General features: G+C 39.9%; 1 protein-coding gene across 3 annotated transcripts; it reads right to left on the bottom strand.

Moving 5' to 3' along the window:
* Window positions 1-1359: 1359 nt before the first annotated feature.
* PLA2G15 (phospholipase A2 group XV) lies at window positions 1360-19837 on the bottom strand. Of its 3 annotated transcripts, XM_053987287.1 has the most exons (7): window positions 19627-19836; window positions 12053-12209; window positions 10573-10691; window positions 9012-9110; window positions 8368-8592; window positions 5231-5584; window positions 1360-2149 (listed from the first exon to the last, which is right to left on the bottom strand). In XM_053987287.1, exons 1-7 carry the CDS (start codon window positions 19763-19765, stop codon window positions 2118-2120), a joined length of 1125 nt encoding a protein of 374 aa, XP_053843262.1. In that variant the 5' UTR covers window positions 19766-19836; the 3' UTR covers window positions 1360-2117. The 3 variants fall into 3 exon arrangements, with proteins under 3 accessions (XP_053843262.1, XP_053843260.1, XP_053843261.1); XM_053987285.1 differs by having other exon boundaries at window positions 1360-5584; XM_053987286.1 differs by lacking the exon at window positions 9012-9110 and having other exon boundaries at window positions 1360-5584; window positions 19627-19837.
* Window positions 19838-22238: the final 2401 nt, after the last annotated feature.

The raw sequence follows: 22238 nt of genomic DNA, 5'->3' as shown, positions 1-22238 counted from the left end.
TCAGGACAGGAAACACTTTGTGGATATGAAACTTAGGTCTTCGTTTCCCTGCAATCCTGTATCTCTCTGGTGAAATTAACAGAGAAGCCATTCAGCATTACCTAAACCCCCTCTGTAACTTATATACTACTGCCCTCTACTGCATACATATATTCAAACCATTAAAACAAACTTAACATCACTATTTTAGTAAAATATTGCATATTAATTTCTTGCATTTCCTGGGCTCATACTACATTCTGGTTTTGCCTAAAAGATGCTGATTTGGGAGCTAAATATTCCACTTAACTCATCTGTTGATGTGAATGACCACAAAGGACATTAGTCTTAAACCAAAGCAAACTATTAACCTAGATCTTTAGAGGAAAGCCACAACTCAAGCAAGAGAAAGCCAAAATCATTTCTCAAAACTGCAATCCTTTCATTAATGAAAAAATTTAAGATGGCACAGCAAAATAGCATCAGACAAGCTGCAACTGTAATTTTGTTATTTGGAGGTTGCACAAGCCCTGCTAACTCCAGTGTTCTATCTATACTCCAGCATTAGAAACCACACGTGTCTCTCTCATGGCTTTGCATCCCTCTACCAGGCCTGTTATCATCCTGCCCTCCTCTTCCCTGTGCTCTCAGCCTTCCCAGCTTCTTGCAAGAACTGGCACATGGCTTCAGTGCAGGACCTTCCCCATATTAACACGGAGCTGGAAGGAGGCCACATTTCCCTTTTTCCAGCAATCATATGGGGCACAAACCTTGAGGCAGGCATCAGTGAGATCTGTACTGGGACAAGATGTTCAAATAGTGCATCTAGGACACAAAGAGGAACAGCAGTCACTAACACTCTACTGTTATTACAGTCATTATCATGTTAGAAAAACCCCACATGAATCAGAATCACAGAATCACTGCCTAGCATTACCGTTTCTTAAGAGCCACAATGCACTCTTTCTAATTGGAAAAAGATTGTTTCATACAACTATCAAACTGTATGGTCATCATGCACGTTTGGAAACCAACACTAGAAAGGCAACTGCAGGCATTTAAAACACTTCACAACTGAGGAACTAATTTCAAAATAATTACCTGAGTTATAAGGCAACCTGAGTACTTTTTTTTTAACACAAGACAAGCAAGTAAGATGCAAGCAAGAAGAAATTGTGTAGTCTCAATCCCACACCTCCATAAATTCAAGAACAATTAACAGTGAACTCCAAATGTACCACAAGACAGGAGGTGCATTTGGGAGATCAAGCAAGAATTACTGTGAGAGACACCAATCATCTTTAGGGAAGAAAAACAGCACCAAGTTTTCATTTCCTCTGAGAACTGAGACAGCACGTTATTCACAACAGGAGATAATCCGTATTAGATCAACTTTATTATATTATCAAATTTGACAATAAAATATTCAAAATCTATTGAACACATTCATACACAAGAACATATAAAATGCCAGGCCTCAGAACAGGTTCTGTACAAAATACTGGTTAGTGTAGAGCAGCAAAGTCACTGCCAAACATTCCCTGAATTTAAGAGGGCCTCGAACACACTGTGCTCCAAGAATTACCTTAATACCAAACATTCCTTCCTTTGGCCTGCAAATCCTTTGCAATTATTGCTAGTTATTGAAGCTTTCTGCTTTTATACAAATCACATAGTGACTCTGAAGCTCTTCAGAAGTACTACAATGACAGCTGAAAGCTTCTTCAGCATTTTCTACACAAGTTGCCAAAAATAAGAGACACATTTGGTCCTCAAGACTAGTTTTGGTTTCTGAAAATATCCTGGAAGAATGAAACTAAGTAAAAATATGGAGAGAGACACATAATTAATGCTTTAGGTACAAAAAAGATACATTAGTGAATTCAGACACTTCAGCTGTGCAGTGTGGCAAAGCACCTGAGTTAATCCTCTTATCAAAGTGCCACATTCTCATTAAAGGTTTTTTTTTCAGACCTCTCTCCCCACAGGAATGGAGACAGCTCAGTGCCCGTGGCTGCAGCAGGTCTGACAGCAATGCTCACTGCTGCCCTGCAGAGGATCTGGGGCAGGGAGCAGCCACTCCTCGCACACACAGTGCAGGGCTTCCACTTCAGCAACGGGAATAATGCATTCACTTCTCAGTGAGAACTGCATCCCAGCCTGCAAGAAACTGCAAATGAAAGGGCTGCTGATCATTTGGTAGGGGGAAAAAAGACCCCACTTTCTGGACATAAAACTACAGCCTGCAGATGCACCACAAGCAATCAGAGAACACCAGAGGTGCTGTGCTTGCTCTCACACAGTATTTAGGACTCAGGTACACACATTTCTTTACAACAGTACAACAAGGCTTTATAGTGACAAACAACAGAACACATAAATAAAAGCCTTGAAAAACCTTCAGCTTCATTTTACCACATTAACTATCACAAGGCTTGTCTACTAACAGAAAACTGGTTTCAAAATCTTCAGGTTAAAAGATACAGCCAACTAATCTCAAACACAGTACTAGGTTACCAAAATTAGAAAAGAACAAAAAAGTTGTGCTTTTTTCCTCTTTTGGGTCACAAAAAGTATCTTTTAAAAGTACTAAAGAAAAAAAGAGCAAAAAGGACAAGCGTTTTTTGAATCATGTATTTTGGAACTTCAAATCACAAAAAAACCCTGCAGCTAAATTCTTGCTATGGGACTGAAAATGCTGTTGATTAATGGGTAAGGATCCAAATGAATCTTACAAACATTCTCCAGATGAGGTTAAGAATTGTTTACCTACACTGTTCTCTCATTTTTCAGCCCTTGATGTCTATGTTGATATCCTGCAATACAGCCTCCAGCTCCACTCAATCCAGTGCTTATTAACAGGCATTCTCCTTCAGCAAGAAATACAGATTGTGATTATATGTTTTCCGTAATTTATTCAAATAGCCATTGATTTAAAAATTGAGTCAGACCAAGGAAGAGCTTTATCATCTTCGAGCAGTCTTGGAACACAAGCCTGAAGCTTATCCAGCTGACAAGCCCTGCATAAAATAATCACCTGGCTAAAGGGCATTTTTGAAGGTGGGCTGGGGGCTTTTTTTCCCCCCTCCTTGTTGTTGTAGGGCTTCTTCTTTTGGGGGGGATTGGTTGTTTAGGTTAATTGGTTGTGGGGTTTTTTTTGGTTTTTTTGTTTTTTTTTTTTTCATTTCATAAGTTACACATTGCAAAGGCTGGGGACAATTCAGTATTTACTCTGGAAAAGTCTAGGCAATCTTGCTGCTGGACTGTAGGGTCCTGGGCAAGTGAGGACAAGATTAATGATCCATTTTAAAAATCAGGAAAATGTCAACACTCCTTCAACATAAGCATTAGGAAAAAATGAAGAGGGGGAAATAAAGCTACATAAGAAAGTTAAAACCTGGTAAGATAATTGGCTTGTTGATGGCCCTAGTTCAAATTGTTTTGAATTAACAAGAGATTTCTGAATTAAAACTAAAGTCTTAAAACTACCTCCTGTTCCATTGTACAATAGCAAGAGTTCAAGCCCATCAGTTCAACAGATCTTATTGATATGTCCAGTGGCAGAAAACATTTTAGGCATGCTACCAAAATAGTTAAAACTTTAGCCTTTAGACATATTCAGTTTAAGTAATGAGTCCTTAATAGTTTGATGAGTTTCTGCAACTCTCAAAATATTCTTGGAGAACCTAGCATTTTGAAAGCATTCAAAGCTGTGTTTTTAGAAAACTAAGTGCTGTCTAACTGGGTGACTTGTTTTAAAGCAAGCAAAAGAGAATTTTTGAGTATAACTATTTCTCCAACAGGACTTCTGTAATCAAGGTGGTAAATATGATGGCCTTTAGGCCAGCACTTCTGTGGAGGTCAGAGTTGAAATTACTATTTGAACATTGAGTAGAACAACACTGTAGGAAATTACAAAACTGCATATTCAGCAATTTATAGAAACATTTACGGAACCACATGTCCAGTTCTTCAAACAGCAAAAAATGAAACTTGTAATCTATGGGAAATTACTTTTAGTCCTAAAGCAAAAAATTTCTTTTTAGTGGAATGCAATGTTGATCTAATCACTGCTTAGTCAGGTAACTGGATCAGAGCCAAAGTATTTGACTGAGAACAAGGTTTATACACCATACTGGCTTTCATTCCCCACTCCATTTCAGAAGTTCACTTTTCTTTAAATACTGCCCACCATCCACTATCATTTCCCCTACAGGAGGTTGTTTTCCACCCAGAAATGCAATTCTATACCTTTCAGATTGTTTGCCAGTATTCAATTAGCTTTGATTGATGTGCTACTCCACAATAAGCGTGCTACCGTTACAACAAGCACCAACCAAAGTTTAGTGTCATTCCCTCACTGAGAAATAAATCACAGGCTGAGAATTCCTCAGACTCCAGACTGTATACGGTCAGGGATTCTACAAGTTGATGAGTAAACCATTTCCTCTTTCTAAAATAACCCAGTAGGGCACCTAATAAAGAAGCTTCAACTAATTCACACATCTATCTTTTTTCCCCCCACAGGCTGTAATAAATAAAAGTCTGGATTACTACAATGGTAGCACAGTTCCAGGCATACCTCTTCCCTATTTTACCTAATAGATATGCACATTTATAAACTAATCCACTGGGAACTGTGGATCAGAATATGCAAGACCCTTTAAAATGCTTACTGTGTTTGCCAAATTATTAATACCATTCCCATGGGCATCCAAAATTGCCATCCTGCCTAGCCTTCCACTCCAAACCTGCAAAGACCACACAAAGGAACTCTGGGATCCATACTCCATGTGGTATGTGCAGGGGGCTGCACAGTCTCCAAATGAAAGTCTATATGACCATTGGACACAAGACCAGAGGCACCAAAATGCATATTTGACAAAATTTTCAGAATGTGAAAATACCATGAAGCATGATGAACACAAATCAGAGACGAACAATCATTTAGAATACCAAGCAACTTGAAAACAACCTTTTAAAAAAGCAAAATAAATAATTCAAATATCTAAATATCAAGGGATTAAAAGGCATTTCCCCATATTTAAGGGAAGGCATCACAGGTGAGGAAAATAACTATCAACACAAGGTTATCACAAATCAAAGAGCAGCTTTTTCACATAGGAGATAGTAGTATCATTGGACAGCATTTCAATGTGCTCGTTTCCTGAAAGCTCAAACATCACCACTTCCTGTTTTTGCCTGTCCACCCACTTTCTACATTGCAAGGCACTCTGTAAGTTCACTGTACCATCCCCATCGCTGTAGAAAATCTTGGGCTCTCTGTCAGGAAAGCTTTCATAATGGAAAGAGTCGGGGGTTTCCACGCCAGTGCCGTAGAGGCAGTGGATGCGCACGCCGGGCGGGGTCATGCCGTACACCAGGGGCTCCGTGTCCTGCCTCATCAGCCAGCCATCCTCAAAGTTAATGTCCCTGTAGAACTTCCAGTAATCCCGGAGTGTGTAGTTAGCTGTGGGTGTGCTCACAAACACCTTGTCTGGAGGCCACGTGTAGTTGTAGGGGAGCATCCAATTCGTGGAAACTGCTGATCTCTGCTGGTCTCTGATCTTGAGTGAACTGATAACAGGGATTCTGTTGTTGTCACCTTAGGGAAAAAAGTGGAATTTCATTATCCATAAAGCAAGACATCAATCTTAATCAGCATCAATTACTAGCACTCATGGTGAGAACATGAATAATAGTTTGTTCCCCTGGCTTACAGTGACAATTTGAAAAGTTTTCCTCCTTGATGATCGTCTCGTAAATTAACTTCTGCAAACTGACTTTTAATAACTTCCAAGATTTAAATATGAGTTGATGAATGACTGAAATAAATGCTTTTAACTGGGCATGACTAAGGGATAATTTATATGTACCTTTCTGCATATTTTAACAATTGTTCTTCCATCTTCACAAAAATCAAAAGCTGCTTTAAAAAAAAAAAAAAAAAAAACAAGAAAAAAAACCACAACAAAACCCTGAGACAAATACAAGTTTATATCCCTTGTTTGTTTTCATTATCACAGTGGCTGTCACACCTCAATTCTTCTGTCAGCTGAACTCTGAGTTTTATTTTCCATTATTTCCAGGTGGTTACAGCATGTAGTGGTCCAGGTCAACCATGTCATAAAAACTGAAATGCTGCAACTGAAACCACTATTCCTGAAAAATATACTTTGGTGCTATTTCAATTCCATGGGGTGGCACTATTGCTTCAGCAAGGAGACACAAAGCACAGTAATGCCATCTTTAGGAGGACTATATGGAGACATTGCTAGTCTGAAACAGATAAAGAAAACTCAAATGCACAGCCAGAATCACAAAGGTCTTGAAAAATGGGTCTCCTGATACTGTGTGGTGTAACAACTTCACTGTGCACTCTCACCGCTAAGGTGCTGAACACTGCTTGGCAGTTTTCAGCAAAGAAAGCCCTAGTTCTGAACCAAACAATGAAAGGAATGTGTACAAGATTTATTTCCAGTAGAATAATCAAACACAGAACCTGACTATCCCAGCCTTCTCTTACAGAACTGTTACAAAGTGCTTCTCAAATACTTTACTTTTCTCATAAGTGAAGAAGTACAGGATAGCCAACACCACATTTAAGTCAGCAGACACATCAAAACATTAGGTTTAAGGGAGACACTGCTAACATTTCATCCTTTCAATATATTAAAACTAGAAACAAACCACTGTGATCTTTGTGTCTTTGCCCACGGCAGTGAGATCCAGCAAAGCTCATGTACAAGTAGCTGAAAGTATCACAGAAATCTCCAGAAAACAATTTCACCTGTGTACTGTTTACCACTCTGAACACAGTTGTGGATTTGACATGAAGTTCCTGGCATCACATATTATAAACAGGAATGGGAGCAGAAAGAATGCATTCATAGAGTGCCCTTGTCTTTCCTGCTGAAATGCAGTATTTTCCTTTAAAGCAACATTTCTTCAGCATACTAACCCTGATAACTTTGGAAACTCTTAAATAGACTAATGCAGTCCAAGGGCTGATGGTGGTGCTTTACCATGACGGATATGGTGATGGTGGATATTTGAGACAGAAACAGTTTAAACCTGTACATTCTGATATTATGTTTCCCCGTGTGACTTTCCCACATGATTCTTAAATTTCTGCTCAAAACCATGGAAGTTTAGTACAACAGATACACAGATTAAAATATGACTGACTACATTTTAGCAGAAATTCAGCTATTCATTATGCATTAGTAGAATTAGCCCCTTTGCTTGAGGTGCATTATAAAGCATAGACAGGGTATGAAGCACAAAAGTTTAAACCAACAGAGATAGGGGACTATGGAATTTTATATAATCGTGTAATTTTATGAAGGCGATATTAACATTGTTCACTTCTTGCCATTTCTGTAGTGGCAACAAATATGTCAGACAAAGCCTGTGGGAAAAGGGAAATAAATTTTTACAGTGACATTTCAACAGCTTTAACAATGTGTAAATTGGTTGTTTGTATTGAGTCAAGTTTTCTAATTAGTAATGGAGCAGTGCACTACTGCTCAGAATCAAATGCCTTTGCTAAGCAAAGTATTCTTTGCTCTGTCCCTGCATGGCTGACTCTTACTGTGTGTTTTGCATTTTGATGAAGTCAAATTCTTGATGTCAGCTTTGATTAGGAAGAAGATAGTGGATATCCAAAGCTAACAGGTCAGAAACAAGCTACAAAACCAAGCCAGAAAGATCGAGAACTAAATGTCAAAGCACACAATGCAATTATGGTATCACATGATGGGTAAGTGAACATTTTCCATCAGTTATTTTTAGTTACTTAGTGAAGTACATTATGCTGCTTTATTCAATTTTTTTGTTTTTTTAGTCTCTGGCATATCCAGTGTGCTAAACCCAAGACCTCAAAGATTCACTTTCCTAATCTGTAGAGTTATCATTTTCAGCTGACATTTACACAGTGGACACCAGTTCCCCACCATCTCTACAAATTTCCTTTAATGTTAACCTCAAGCAGCTGTGTGATCTTTAATCAAAGGAAACTGCTGAATGCTCTGTAGTCCTTGGTAGCTTTGCCATACTGATCAGAGAGCAATCAGGCTGGTGGCAGAAGGGATAGAAAGAGAAGGCTTCAGGCCAAACAGCAGACAACACAACAATCTGCTGACAAGAGGTCAGGAGAGGTCAAGAAGGGAGAAAGTTCCTGGTTACAGGATATGAGACATCTCAGTCCACCCCCACAAATATGAAAGATAACAGTTGGGCTGCAAGGCTTGAAACATCAAGTTGCCATTGCTTCCAAAAAAGTGGTTTTCCCTTCACAGTGCCTTAAACTCTCATCCTGAAGTCTTACAGCCAACAGTCTCGTTAGCATTGTGCACTACACACACAGCAAAGCCTCCAATTACCTACCTGAAGCCAGCACACGGAGAGTTTTAGCCACTCCTCCCCATGGAGCACCTAGTGACACATAATCCTTGATGTACTTGTCCTTCCAATCCTGGGGCTGGCGGTTCAGGAAATACAGGGTGTACATATTGCCCATGCTGTGGGCAATCAGGACAACGGGGCTTCCATATTGCTCATACAGTAACTCTATCATCTTGCGAAGTGCCACAAAATAGTCTTCATTCTCATCTAAAACATACAGATTACACAGTGATAATGATTCACTGTGAATGCTGAGCTTTAAAAAAAAAATAAGCTTTTAAATAATGGTGTTGAACTGTCTACAGAATTAATAAAATGCAGACCTTAGAAATTCCAATATTGAATAGGAGGGGTGGGAGTTTTGTGTGCACGTGCTTTAGTGAAATGGGCTTTTTCTGTTGCTTTGTTCTGGTTTTAAGCAAGTTTAAAGTAGCAAGTTGTTTAAAGAAGAAAAAAAAAAAATGAAACCACAACACTGAGCTTGCATTTGCATCCAGGAATACCCAGACCCCAAGAACTAAACAAAATTACATTTTTAGATTGTAAAGGATGGGAGAAGAGATTCAATACATTATTTGCTGGCTAGGAGAGTCAAAATTTTGTTAAAATAACAGTATATTATTTACTTGGTGCCTTTCTCCAGTCATAAGGTGCTCCTCTTACATCTTCATCACGTTTGTAGCCCCAATCTACTAAACTCTGCACCAACATATAAAAGTAACTTCCTGCAAATATCAGATAAGAGAAACAGAAGAGTAACAAGGTCAGCATGAGAAGCAGCTGTCAGACAGTACTGCAAAACAAAGTTCCAGAGGCACTATCTGTGACATCATATGTACACATTAAACCTGCAGTTTGCCTCTAACAGTCTAGAAAGCATATTAAACAAAATGAGTCATGCTCACTATCCCCCCAAATTGAGAGACTATCACTATTAAAACTTCTTACTAGATGGCTGACCTCTCAAACATTTTGGCAGCCAAATGTAGTATATGCAAAGGAAAGTTCACCCTTGAACTGCAACACAATAATTTCTGAGGGATTTTCAGAGTCATAGCTTTTATTGATTGCAAATTAACAACAGGTAGGGAGTAACAGTTGGCCTGGACTTCAACATTTATTCTTGGAAACAAATGCTTATCATGTACCCCAGGCCAGAACTCTGGAAACTACCCCAAAACTATTTTTTTTTATCCCTGGGGTGGTGGACTAAACCTTAAGTAACTGAACATAAAGCTTTAATAGCAAAAAGGGAAACAGTTGCAGATTGCCTATTGAAAGATGCTACTTTACTGCAAGGTTTGACACGTGAGATTTAAGTATTACCAGGACTAAATGCACCCAGTAACAGTGTCAGAACAGTCTACGGAACACCAGAGCCATATTCAAGTTTTGAACAGAACCTCATTTGTTCGTCTGGAATGTTTATCATACAGTCCCTCAAGTGGAGAATTGAATCATAGCTCTGTTCTAGGTGTAAGAGTGACCTAGTGCAGTCTATTAAGCATATCACTGCCCTTAAAGAACAGATCCATGCTATGCAGCATGTCAAGCTCAGTGCATTACTGACTATTCAACTCCTCCAGTCTTCAGCCACAGCAAACAACAACTCACAAAAGCTTATCAAACTCAGTGTTTTCTGAAATATGACATCTACAAAAGCACCAAACAAAAAAACCTGCAAACACTAATGCAGAAATCTTTTGCAGCACAAATGCAATTATATAGTTATCCTGGCACCAGCAAAATACAAAGAGCTACACATTGTGGTACCATATCTCCCAATCCAATTAACCCATTCCTAAGGCCAACGAATATCTTACTCAGAACTTGTGCTTTTATTTCAGTTTTGCTTGTCAAGCTTCTGTCATAGAATTTTCTACTCAACCCATCTCATTTTCTGAAAGCATCTATCCTCAATATGCCTACTCAGATTTCATCCACCAAACTTAGATTTGACACAACACTAAATAATATGGAATCTTCTTGTCTCAATCTATCAGGCCATGCAACAAATGAAACAACACAATTCAATGAAAACTCTTAAAAGCCAAGTGAGATCACAGAACTGTAATTTGAAATCACATTACTTTATGTTTTGAATCACATCACTTTATGCTTGTTGCATAAAGACAAACTAGAAAAACCCTCCAATGACAAAGCACTCCGGACACAGCTTGTACATACCAACGCTCCTTTTACTTGGGTCAAGAAATTCCAAGGAAAATGTCTGCCCAAACCCTGGGACTCTGATATCCACTCCATCTGGTGGTTTGGTAATCTTACTTGTTCGATTATATACCAGCCTGGAGAGAAGGGGAAGAAAAATAATTAAACAAAGCATGAAACATGTTTTATTGCCACATGACAGCCCTCAATTACACTGGGTCTTATATTCTGAGTGCAGTACAAGAACTTTAAGTGCTGTTACTCAGAAGGAGGAAAAAACCCAACCCAAGCAGACATGATCAGAGTGCTCTCATGGCTAAGAGATTATACAATGCAAACAATTACTTTAATTACTTCAATGCCTCATGTGCAGAATCTAAGACTTTTTGTCTCTGTAAAACTGAGTATATGGAAGTGTGACAGAAATTCATCTTTAAAATATAAGCTACTTTATATAGTTCTACACCATTTGACTTTGCATCAAGTCACGAAATGGAAAAAACTTATAAAGAGCATAGGAATGTGGCAGCAGGACAGAAAATACCTTTAAATAAGACATCAAAAATATTAACCCACATAAAAAAAAAAAAATCACTTCTACTTAACTAGAAACACCCATACCAGCATAAGGGAATACTTTATTTCCTGATTAATAACAACTAACACCTCAGGAAACATGTTGAGGTATTGAGTGTTGTGTAAATAATTTTCAAAGCAACTTAGGATGTGAAGAATCTGGAGCATTGAGTCAGGAGTTTATTTCTGTAATCATCCCTATTATTATAGTTGGGGGTTGGTTTGTTTTTAGTACTGTATCAATGCAATTGCCATTTCTCAATGCAAGTTTTTGCCCCTAGATGGAGTCTAAGAATCTAAACCGATGCACAAATCTCTTAACAAAAATCTCTCTATTCCATAAGGCACAGGGCAAGAGAAAGCAGACTGCTTTATAACAGCTCAGTACATTCACATGCCAACACATTAGTTTTTAATTGCACCAGCTAATTATTTCTTGTTATCATACATATATTTATATTATTTTTACAGGAATACTAATAAAGCAGATTGAATTATGAAATAGCATGAAAGCTTTAAATTAGGCAGTTTTTAAAACCAAAATATTTCAGGTGGAACTTCCTGTGCACCAGTTTCTGCCCATTTCCTCTTGTCCTGTTGCTTGGCCAAAAAAAAAAATAAAAGAACAGAACACCTCCTCCTTGAGATAAGGCCATAGAGGTGTCTAACAAGTGTTCAAACCTACACTGAGTCACTGGTAGAAGAGAAAGTGGAAGAAACTAAGAGAGCCTCTGCTCCTCATCAGCAATTACAGCTACTTCAGATGAAACAGAGCTACATCTTCAGACCCATCCTGTTAGCCTACCCAGCAGAGATCCAAGTCATTCCTCTCACTGATCTTGAATCAGAAAAGGAACTTAAAGGCAGCCATTCTGTGTGTCAGTCTCAGGGAAGGATGTAACTGCAACATTTCTGATCTTACCTGATATTATCAATCCAGCAGTCAATGATGACAGGCAAAAGCAATTCTAGATTCAGCCAGAGTGTAAAGTAACTGTCTGTCTTCTTAGAGCAGAGATAGTGCACCACTGATGGCTTATCTAACTTTGCTTCCAACTGATTACCTAAGTCCCCCGGAACTGAAAAATATAGAGAGGAGAGAGAGATATAAAAAGGAGACAGTTAATTAAAGCATATAACATTTTCTATTGCAGTATACACAGCTAAATACTGCAGCCCTTATGCGTATTATCACTGCACCCAGAGACACCATCAGGTTTTGTAATTGGAGAAAAAACACTACATAAGGAGGTATTGAGTGATTTTTCACTGAAAATACTTCTATATTTTTAAAGCTGAGAAATCAACATGTAGAAGGATTCCGGATCAATAGCTCCTAACTGCAAAGAGCAGACTATAAAGGAACATGTAAGGCCATGGGTATGAAAAAAAAAGATTGCCTAGGACATTACCAAACTTACCTGTTTTTTCAAGTACAAACTGAATCTTTCTGAAAGAAATTTTTTTCTAAAACATCACAACTGCACGACTTTCTTCTCTTTAAACATAGTTGCCTGCAAACTATCAATTTGATAGAAATGTAAAAAGTAAGACTGATTTATATTATTTATCTTCCTTTCTTCACATAAGACCAGACTTTCACAACACAAGACATGGTTGGCTAACAATGTAAAAATGCAGTTTCATATCCTTTACATTCAGGTTTTGGCAACAACAGTTACTTTTTCTTCCTTTGGATACCTTACATGAGTAAGATGTGGTGGAAAGGGTCTTGGGTATTTGCACCTTCTTAAGGCATATACTAAATGTCAGTATTAGTTTGACTAAGGTTTATTCTTCATTATTTTTTAAACCCTAGAGAGAAACAGGAATATTTTCTCAAATTAGAATTAGTCTTAACCAAACACTAACAATTTTCAGCATCAAGTTTTCAGAGAAACTTCTTACATTCTGTTATGTTTAGTCATTTTTTCCTCAAGAACCAGAGAGACAAAAACATTTCAGGAACTGAAAAGCTTTTCTGTATTAGAAAAATTTAGAAGTTAGGCACTTCTTAAGGGTTCCCTCCACTCCTTTCAGGTCCACAATGCCCCCTTTTTAGGGTGTGCTTGTCAATGTTTAGTTTTGAAATTTTTTAATGCAGGTCTACCCATACGTTTGTTCCCCCTATCCCCCAGTAAGCTGCACAATCAAATCAGTTTGAGTTCTATAATACACTGATACTTAGCAATGGTTTAAGGATGGAGCTAATATCTTTTAGCAGAATGCCTAATTTAACTGGAAAACCAGATGTGCTTTTCAGAAAAAAGTTATTGCAGAACTGAAAAAGGCCAAACCTTCAGATAACCACACTCTTACAACCTCCAACCACAGCAGGTTATGTCCCATGAGATGTACCTCAGGATTTCTTTATTAACTACCTCTGCTTTCTCATTAGGTTTTTAGGAGCTTTATTTTTGTCACCTTAAGTGAAACGTTAAAAGGCCCAGTAGCTGACCATGGTTTATTTTAGGTCATATTTCAAGGACTCTGATATACTGGAAAGCATAGTAAGGGAGATTACAGCATTGCATCACACCCTAGAAGGAGTTTACTGAAGTTCAGTCTTGTAACCTCACAAAATCCTACTTAGTAATTGCTTAGAAAACTAAAGCAACAACTTGTTCCAGTCTCGTGCCTCTGCTGTATCATATTGGAAAAGGAACAGAACGTAATTCTATTTATATCAATCGTTCATGACTGGCCACTTTCAGCAGCAGACCTGCCAAGGACATAACAGGTTGATTTTGTCTTCATGCAAAACAAAGAAGAGTGACATTTTGTTCTAGCTTGGAATCTCACTTCCTTGGGTAAAACTAAAGTTCTTCCAGCAAAGATACCCTTCAAAGACTTAGACAAACATCTGCGGTATTAGAGTTTGAAGAACTTGCTGAGGTTTCCAAACTGAACTCAATCAATCACAAGCACTCCTGCTCAGAGTAGGGAAAACTCACAGCTGAAGAAATTTCAGATTATAATCAAGATACATCTATCAACAAAGCACTGAAAGCAGGATACTGTACAAAGTCTCACTTGGACTTAATGGAATGATTTTAGATTAACTGCAACTTTCATTTAGTTAAGATATTTCATCTTCAAGCTTCTGGAGGATAGAGGCTCTGCTCCTGTGTCCAATTCAGGACACAAGATGAGAAACATGACATACTGATTTTACTCAAAGGATGATAAAGAACAAGATGAAAAATGGCAATTTTTTTCAAGTCTAAACAAAAGATAAAGCACAAGTTCTACCTGTGCAAAAATAAATACTGTAGCTAAAAAATAAATTCTCATGTACAAGTATGATGCATGTTTGTTTGTAAAGCAGGGATCAACAAAAATGTTTTTGTCATGTTGACATTTCCATATTAACAGTGAAGCTGCTAATCACTATCACTCACACCTTAGGGCATTTTTATTTTCTAAAGTATACTTTGCAAACTGAAGATGCTTTGTGATGAACCTATAGGAAATGAAATACAATTTTTTTGTTTCTGAGATTATACAAAAAAAACATGCAAGATCTTCAGCCCTCAACCCAACCAGATTAAGTGTTAATGATTTACATTTTGGCTGGAGAACTACTTAGTGGTTTTTTATAAGTAACAGGTTAAAAAATATCACACTGAAGATTAATTCTGGAGGTTAAGGACGTAGCTTTCTAAATTTTCTATGGTGGAATTTGAAAGCAGTAGAAAAACATGTTTCCCTTTGCTTTCAGGCCATACAGAGGATGGACCTTCAGGCAGAGTAATCTGTATGCAATTTTTCACCTCCTCCTCTCATCTACCAATACCTGCAGCTTCTAAACCTTTTTGCTTTTAAAGTTCTAAAAGTTGTTTTTAAAGCCTGCACACTGACCCCAAAATAACTTGTTTGTGAAGTTCTGCAAAATACATCAGCACTAGTTAAGACCGGATGTCCAAGACAAGATCTTCAACAGTACCCTGCTTCCCTAATTTGCAGCTGTGTAATTCTTCTGTTGATTTCAGAACTGCAAACATTTGGAAAAATTAGATTTCTTATTCAGCAGAAAAAAGTGTTTCCATAAGATTTTGTGTTCTATCAGTTCTAGCACATCCTCCTTTTTCACAAATATGCTAACCCCAACAAAACTCACTCTAATACATCAATAAGCCAAATTCACTTCCAATATTCATAGTACCCTTGGCTAATTTTTTGGTCTCATATGCCCTGACAAAACCAGTAGATCTCCCTCTGGGATGTGTTTTTATATGATTAAACTGTATAGAAAAGCATATTTAGAAATATCATTAGAGTTTAAGAGAGGTAACAGACTGTGCATTGCAGTAATTTAGGATAATGTAAATTAGGATACATTCCTATTCCTGCCTATCACTATCCTTAAGTCTTAATGACAGATTCACAGTTCCCACCAAGAGACAATAAGCAAATTGCACCCTAAAAATGACTTGAAGGCTGCTCAGAAAACAAAGAAAAAAGATCATTCAACAAATATCTAAATATAAGGATCCTAAGGAAAAAAAAAAAAAAGGTGTCTATTTAATGACAATGTGGGGAGCCAGGATATTTTTTCATGTGGGGAAAAAAAAAAAAAAAAGAGGGCCAGCAGTTGGTATTTTTTACTACTTTTATCTGAAATGCAAATACCTTTGGGTATTTATCAACCATCATAACTTTTTAACCAGTATTATTTCCTCAAATAACTGTAATCTTTTTGGTTCTATAAATTAGTCTTCCTTCAAAATGAAGCAACTTGCCAGGAAAATTAATTTTAAACTCTAACTACAGGTCTCTGAGAATGTCTTGAAGCAGCTCATAGACTCCATGGACTGCCACAGAAAAGACCTTGTTTAAAATTAGGAACAAGAAAGCAAACAACGTCTCACATGATACTTCCAGATACCTTGGATCACATGAGGCATAAACATTTAAATCACTCCTGACATCTAGCCAGCTGACCATACAAACATACACACCTCAATTAGCAGTCAGCAGGAATTCACAGGCACAGCTCCTTTGCATGTAAATCAATTATTAACAAACTTCATTTAGGTGTCTTTCTAGAAAACTTTAGCCAAGTACCTAACAAATTGTTTGCAGAAGGTATCAGAACATTGATATAGTTATTGTGTTGAGTCAGCTCTAAAAGGTAAAGAGTTCAGTGCATCTGACACTGATCTTATAAGGATGGGTTGGTTACCAGCTCCAAAAATGCCTAAGACACGAGATAGTATGCAGTGATTATTGATGGGCTAAAGCAGAGAATGAAGAAGGAAGAACAGACACAAAAACTACTTGCCATGAGCATTAAAGACAAGCCTGCTGAACATCACCAAACTGATAAGTGTAAAAACTTATAATTCATCTAAATATAAAGCAGATATGCAGAAGTAATTGCACAGAATATATGCAATATACATTTTTAGTAGATATTTTAGTAGAACAGAATCATTCAGTGGTTTATTCTGGTTCTTAAAGGAGATTTTTCTGTATGATTACATCATCCTGGCTAAATAGAAAACACTTCAAAAAAGGCATAAAAGCAAGTCAGTATCATAATTAGTCTTCTTTTCCCCCAAAACACTTAGGAAAGGAAACTGAGACAATCACCTTAGGTTTTAATGAGAATTGTGCCTTATATCAGGCCTTCAAGCAGGCTCTGTAAGTAAGGTTTTGACTTCCACCTGCTTCTTCTTCTCTACTGTTGCTATTATACAAATAGATGTCAATGATTTTTTATTTAAATCTCAGAGAAAACTCTCAGGACCAATTGCACTGCAGTATTTTGCTGTCAGTCAGAAACCCATGACAATTTGGTCCCTGGTGTTGCTCCCTTGGTATGAACATGAGCTCCAGGCAGAGTAGCTCCAGCTACTAAGGCACCTCGAGGATGCACAGACCAGGTTAAAGCAACCTAATCCAAGCCATGTGGTGCCAGTCTCCATGTTCTTTGTGCCAGCTCCTCCATTAAAATAATTCAACTACAAAATTAACCACTTCTTCCTCATTAGGTTATTTCCTCATGCTTTAGCAAGACAAAGGACTCCACAAAGTGGCCAACAAACAAAGCTGGGTGAGCACCAAGGAACTGCCAGACTGGCACAGCTGCTCCACAGAACCACCTTGCACCTGAGCCAGTCAGGGGCTCTCCAAATCTGAGAGTTGTTGCCATCACAACTGTGGCCAAGAGTTACAAGGCTGTATTGATGCAGCTCAGCTCTTTTCAGATGTGAGATTCCTCGAAGCAGCAGTTTTGTCAGTACCTGGGCAGCAAAACAGAAGTTACCCATATATGAGCAACACTCCATATTTTGCAAGATTCTGCTCTAGTTCCCCTCTGTTACTTGGGTAAGCATAGATTGCAACTGCAAAGTGGGGTCATTACACAAAAGGTTTGAGAGCAAGCTACACTGGGTCTTGTGACCATCCCTGGTCCAAAACATTTCTGAAGTGATCACTGTGTTGACAACATTCCTTTAAACAGCATTTCTTCTTTCTTTATTCCTTATGATCAGATGGCCAACTTGCCACACACAGGGTATGACCAAACTTAATTCCCCTTTCTACTCAAGTGACTTAACCTCCAAACAGATCAAGAGTGAGTGTTTTGATAACGAGAACCTGTTTACTATAAGTTTTTATTTAAAAACTGAACTTACATGAGAAATTAGGAGTCTAGATGCCAGTCTGATAAATCAAGAGGACCAGCTCTGTATTCCCACCTCCTATGGGCTCCGAATTCATCTCAAGCTTGTATAAGGCTTGTATAATGCAGACTTACAGCTCTAAATCTTTTTCATTTTGTATCCAGGTGATGTGGGTTTTTCTCCCTTCCCCCAAACACCTGTGTTACGCCAGCACTTAGAATGCTTCCCTAAATGATTCTCATAAGCCCTTCCACCATCCTCATCACAGCAATTCCTAAAAAGCTTATTTTAACATGTCACACATGCAAGAACCATGAGGACTGGGCAGCAAAAAATCCAGCAAATTTAAAAATGTAGAGACTGACTAGAACACTAAGAGATACAAGTTCTGCAGCATTTGATGAAAATTCACTGTAACAGCAAGAAAGTCTATTGTAAAACACTCCGGATGAACGTGTGCTCAGCCACACAGCATTTACCAGAATGTCTCTTCAGGAAATGTAGGTCAGCCACAGTTCTTAAAACCATCCTTAGGGAACATGTATACTTACAGTAGATCTATCAGTATTAAATCCACACTCCTATAATCAGTAACTCTTTCTGCCAGTTGCTTTTAAATCTTTGATTCCTTCCCAGATAGAGTTCAATGTTAGATCAGCAACTAAAACATCTCTGTCATCAGGAAGCTTGCACTGGAGCAAGTGCCAAGGCCTTGGCAGCACTACAGAGTGGAAAGATGGCATAAAAGATTGTTTCTAGCCTCCCCAGATAGAATTCAAAGAATTTTTCCTGTTTCAACTCCTGCCTCTTAGGATACCCTTCTGCAGTTTCTTCTTCCACACTACAGCCCGTCATTCAGTTCAGAGGCCTTTTAAGAACTGTGGATTTGTACACACTGTACCCTGAGATAACAAGAACATTTTTTAATATGCTCTGGTAGTGTTTGCCCTTCTAAGTCAGAAGTTTGTAACAGTAGTAACAAAGCCACCATCAGAGCCTAAATTATTATCAGGAAATGGAGATTGAACTGAACAACATGCCACTTTTCCCATCTTCTCAGTTTTTCTTCCCCCGTGACCATCAAGATAAATCAACAATAAGAACATGCAGCATGCTGAATATATTCACCTGACTGGCTACTGACATTACTGACACCAAATGCACTTGCTGTCTTGGAATGCTTAAGAATTACAGTTTCAGTAGACAAGTTATTGAAACATTTAAAATTTATTTACATCTTATTACCACCGGATACAAAAAGCAACTAACAAATATTACTTATTAACTATTATGTGAATATTACCTGCATATTCATCACAAACTATTCTGTGTTAACAGGTGAAACCACAGGCCAGTAACAAATACTCGTTTTTCATGTTACATGATGAAGTGACTATTTTTTTTTTCTTTGGTAATTCAACTACTGGAACACCCAATCACTCCTCTTTCCACATCTGTTTCCAACCTCTTTCAAGAACGGTTCATAGAGAGGAAAGACTTAAGCAGGGATGCTCTGGTGTTACTTAATGAGCTCGAAGCGTATGAAAGCGAGCCTTGTCTGTCCCCCGGCCGCTGCCAGGCCAAGGCAGCCCCAGCCCGGACCTCCTGCTGCCGGGCCGGGCCGGGGCCGCTGGGCCGGGCCAGGGGAGCTGCGGAGCCGCCGCTCGGTGCGGGCTCCGCGCCCCGCAGAGCCCGGGCACTGCCAGCGGCGGCCGGGGCGCGCTCCCCGCGGCCGTGCCGAGCCCGCAGCGCCCCGGGCCCCCCGCGCCGCCCCGCCGGGGCTGGGTAACGGGGCCGGCGGGCTCAGCTCAGCTCAGCTCAGCCCGGCCCCGCAGCGCCCGCCCCGCCGCCCCCCGGCTCTTACCCAGGACCACGGGCGGCCCCGCGGGCCGGCGGCGCGGCGCGCTCCCGCCGCCGGGGCACAGCAACAGCAGCAGGAGGAGGCTGAGGAAGAAGCTCCGTCCGGAGCGCGGGAGGAGCCTGGCGCCAGCCGGCAGGAACATCGCCCCAGCGCATAACCCCGGGGCCAGGAGCCGCCACCGCTGCGCCGGGGCTGCCGCGGCCCGGCCGGAGTGCGGCCCAGCCGCCCGGCACGGCCAGAAAAGGGCCCGCCCGCCCCGCCGGGCCCGCCCCCGCCCGCCCCTGCCCGCGTCACCGCCGAGCGCGGAGGGCCCGGGCGGCCGCCGGTCGGCCCCGGCTGTGGGAGCTCGGTCCCGCCGAAAGCCCTGTCAGTGCGGCGGCCCCGGCTGTGGGAGCTCGGTCCCGCCGAAAGCCCTGTCAGTGCGGCGGCCCCGGCCGTGGGCACAGGCAGCTGCCCTGCACAGGTAGGGACATCTGTCCCCCGTTCTGCTGGGGCCAGCAGAAAGCTCTGAGGGAGACGTGCTGATGGAGGAGAGCGTTTGTCTCTCATTATTACGTCTAGAGTTGTTTGGTCCTGATAAATTCTAACAGCGAAGTAATGGGCGTTTGCTGCAAAACATGTCTAAAAATAAGTAGCGCATAAGGGGCGTGGTCAGAATGGTTGAAAGCCAAAGTGCTTGGAAGAGCTGGGAATTTTAGTGTTACACGGTCAAAGGACTGGCATCTGATAGAGAAGCTCACGGGCATGTCTGCACTTCAAGCAACACCCAACTAACCTGAGAGCTAATTGGTACAGAGGATCCCTGGGATCAGGCGTTTGGCAATACTGAGAGGAAAAGAAATCATTAGACTTTATACATGTAACACGAACAGGCAGTCCTGTAATTACAGTAATTTGGAACCAGAAGTGTTATAAGCCTTTGTGCTTCAGCAATACCAGTTAGTAGGGGCTACGTGCTCTGTTTGGTGTGCAGGTCATTTGATGGGTGTCTGCCTGTGGACAGGAACAAGGAAGGGTATCCACGGAAGCAGAAATTCAATAGAGAATAAAATGGCACTTGGAACCAATGTAATCACAGCTCATGAGCAGTAGTGATTGTGCTGATGGGCCAGACAAGGTTTCCTTGATTCAGTCACATCTGTGACTCCTTCTGTGGAAATACACTTTCTGATGTTAGCAATTCATGCTCAGGATAAAGCTATTTCTGATAAGGTTATTTTGTAACAGGAGCACTGCACTGTCTACTTCACAGCTTCCTACATCCCTCAGGGGGTCTACTAATTTTCAGAAATATTCCTACCTTGAATGGTTAATACACGAGCATGAACAATGTCACAAGTGAAGATATGAGTGAAAGACAAGTAGAATTTCTGGCCTCACTGAATTCAGTATTCAACAACTTCTCTAATTCCTGGAGAGAGACATGTCAGAGATCTGTGTGTGAAGGCAGAATCTGGTAAATCAGATACACACCCTACTGAGAAGAGTTTAGAAAAACTGCATTATCTTGGAATTAACATGGAAGGAGAAGGATGTATCTTCCTCCTTAAATAAGAAAATAAAAAAACAAATATTCAAGGAAGGTAAGGCTAAGTCTAAATCTAGACTTGCCTTATTCTAGGCAGCAGCCACACCTTGCGTGTTTACATCCAACTAACTCAAAAGACAAAGTGCTTAGTCACCATGCGAGTGTTGACATGAAATTACCTCCTACTGAGACAAACTACAGGGTGTGCAAGTGTGACTAAAACATTGCAACAGGGAACCTCGTGTAGGAATTAAAAGTTACAAAATGAAGCAAAAGACCTTACAGAAGGGTAAAACATTATTTAAAAGAACGGCTGTGTCTGAAATCAGTTTTCTCTCATACTCAAAAGCCCCAAAATGCACGTGTCCAAATAGCCTGGCTGAGATCACTTGTGCTGTGACACAAGGTTCAAGGAATGACACCTGTCAAGCCTTCTACATCTTGTGGGTTCCCTTGGGTGGCATCAGAGCATCATCTTGGAGAGATTTTCTGTGCCTGGCTGTAGGCCTCTAAGGGCACAGGCCTCTTGGGCTCCATGTGCACTTTGCATTTGTCAGCATTTACAAGTGCTCCTATTGATTATCACATATGTATCACTTCTGTAACCATTTCCTCATTGATTCTTCTCAAGATTTCCTCAAACCAATCTTAATGTTTCTTTTACAAATCTCTGTGCTGTTTTGACAGATGGGAACATCTTCACACTTAATTAAAATTGTCTCCATCTAATTCTGTCCCAGGAAAAGCCTTCTAATAATAGCTATTCCTGCAAGTCCAGGCTCTTCAGAAAACAGTCTTTCAGCCGATAAATAAAGTAGCATTTGTTAGTTATTTCTTTTATTGTCTCCTTTTGTGAGATCAGGACCATTTGCATTTAAACACAAAGTGCATTAAGCTCTTTGCCTTTGTAAGGTTTAAATATGCATGGCAAATTTCTATTTTCACACTGAGTGCCTCGTCCTGTTGTCACTCACACCAACAAATCCAGGAGCCTGGACACATGGCATTGCTTTCCAGCTGATGATACCCTGCTATTAATTGAGTCAGTGTAACTATTTCCAAGGGCTGCTTTGTTAGAAGAGCAATC

This window comes from Vidua macroura, chromosome 11 (genome assembly GCF_024509145.1).
Source record: "Vidua macroura isolate BioBank_ID:100142 chromosome 11, ASM2450914v1, whole genome shotgun sequence".
Classification (NCBI taxonomy): Eukaryota; Metazoa; Chordata; class Aves; order Passeriformes; family Viduidae; genus Vidua; species Vidua macroura.
This window is presented reverse-complemented; position numbering and strand designations above follow the sequence as displayed.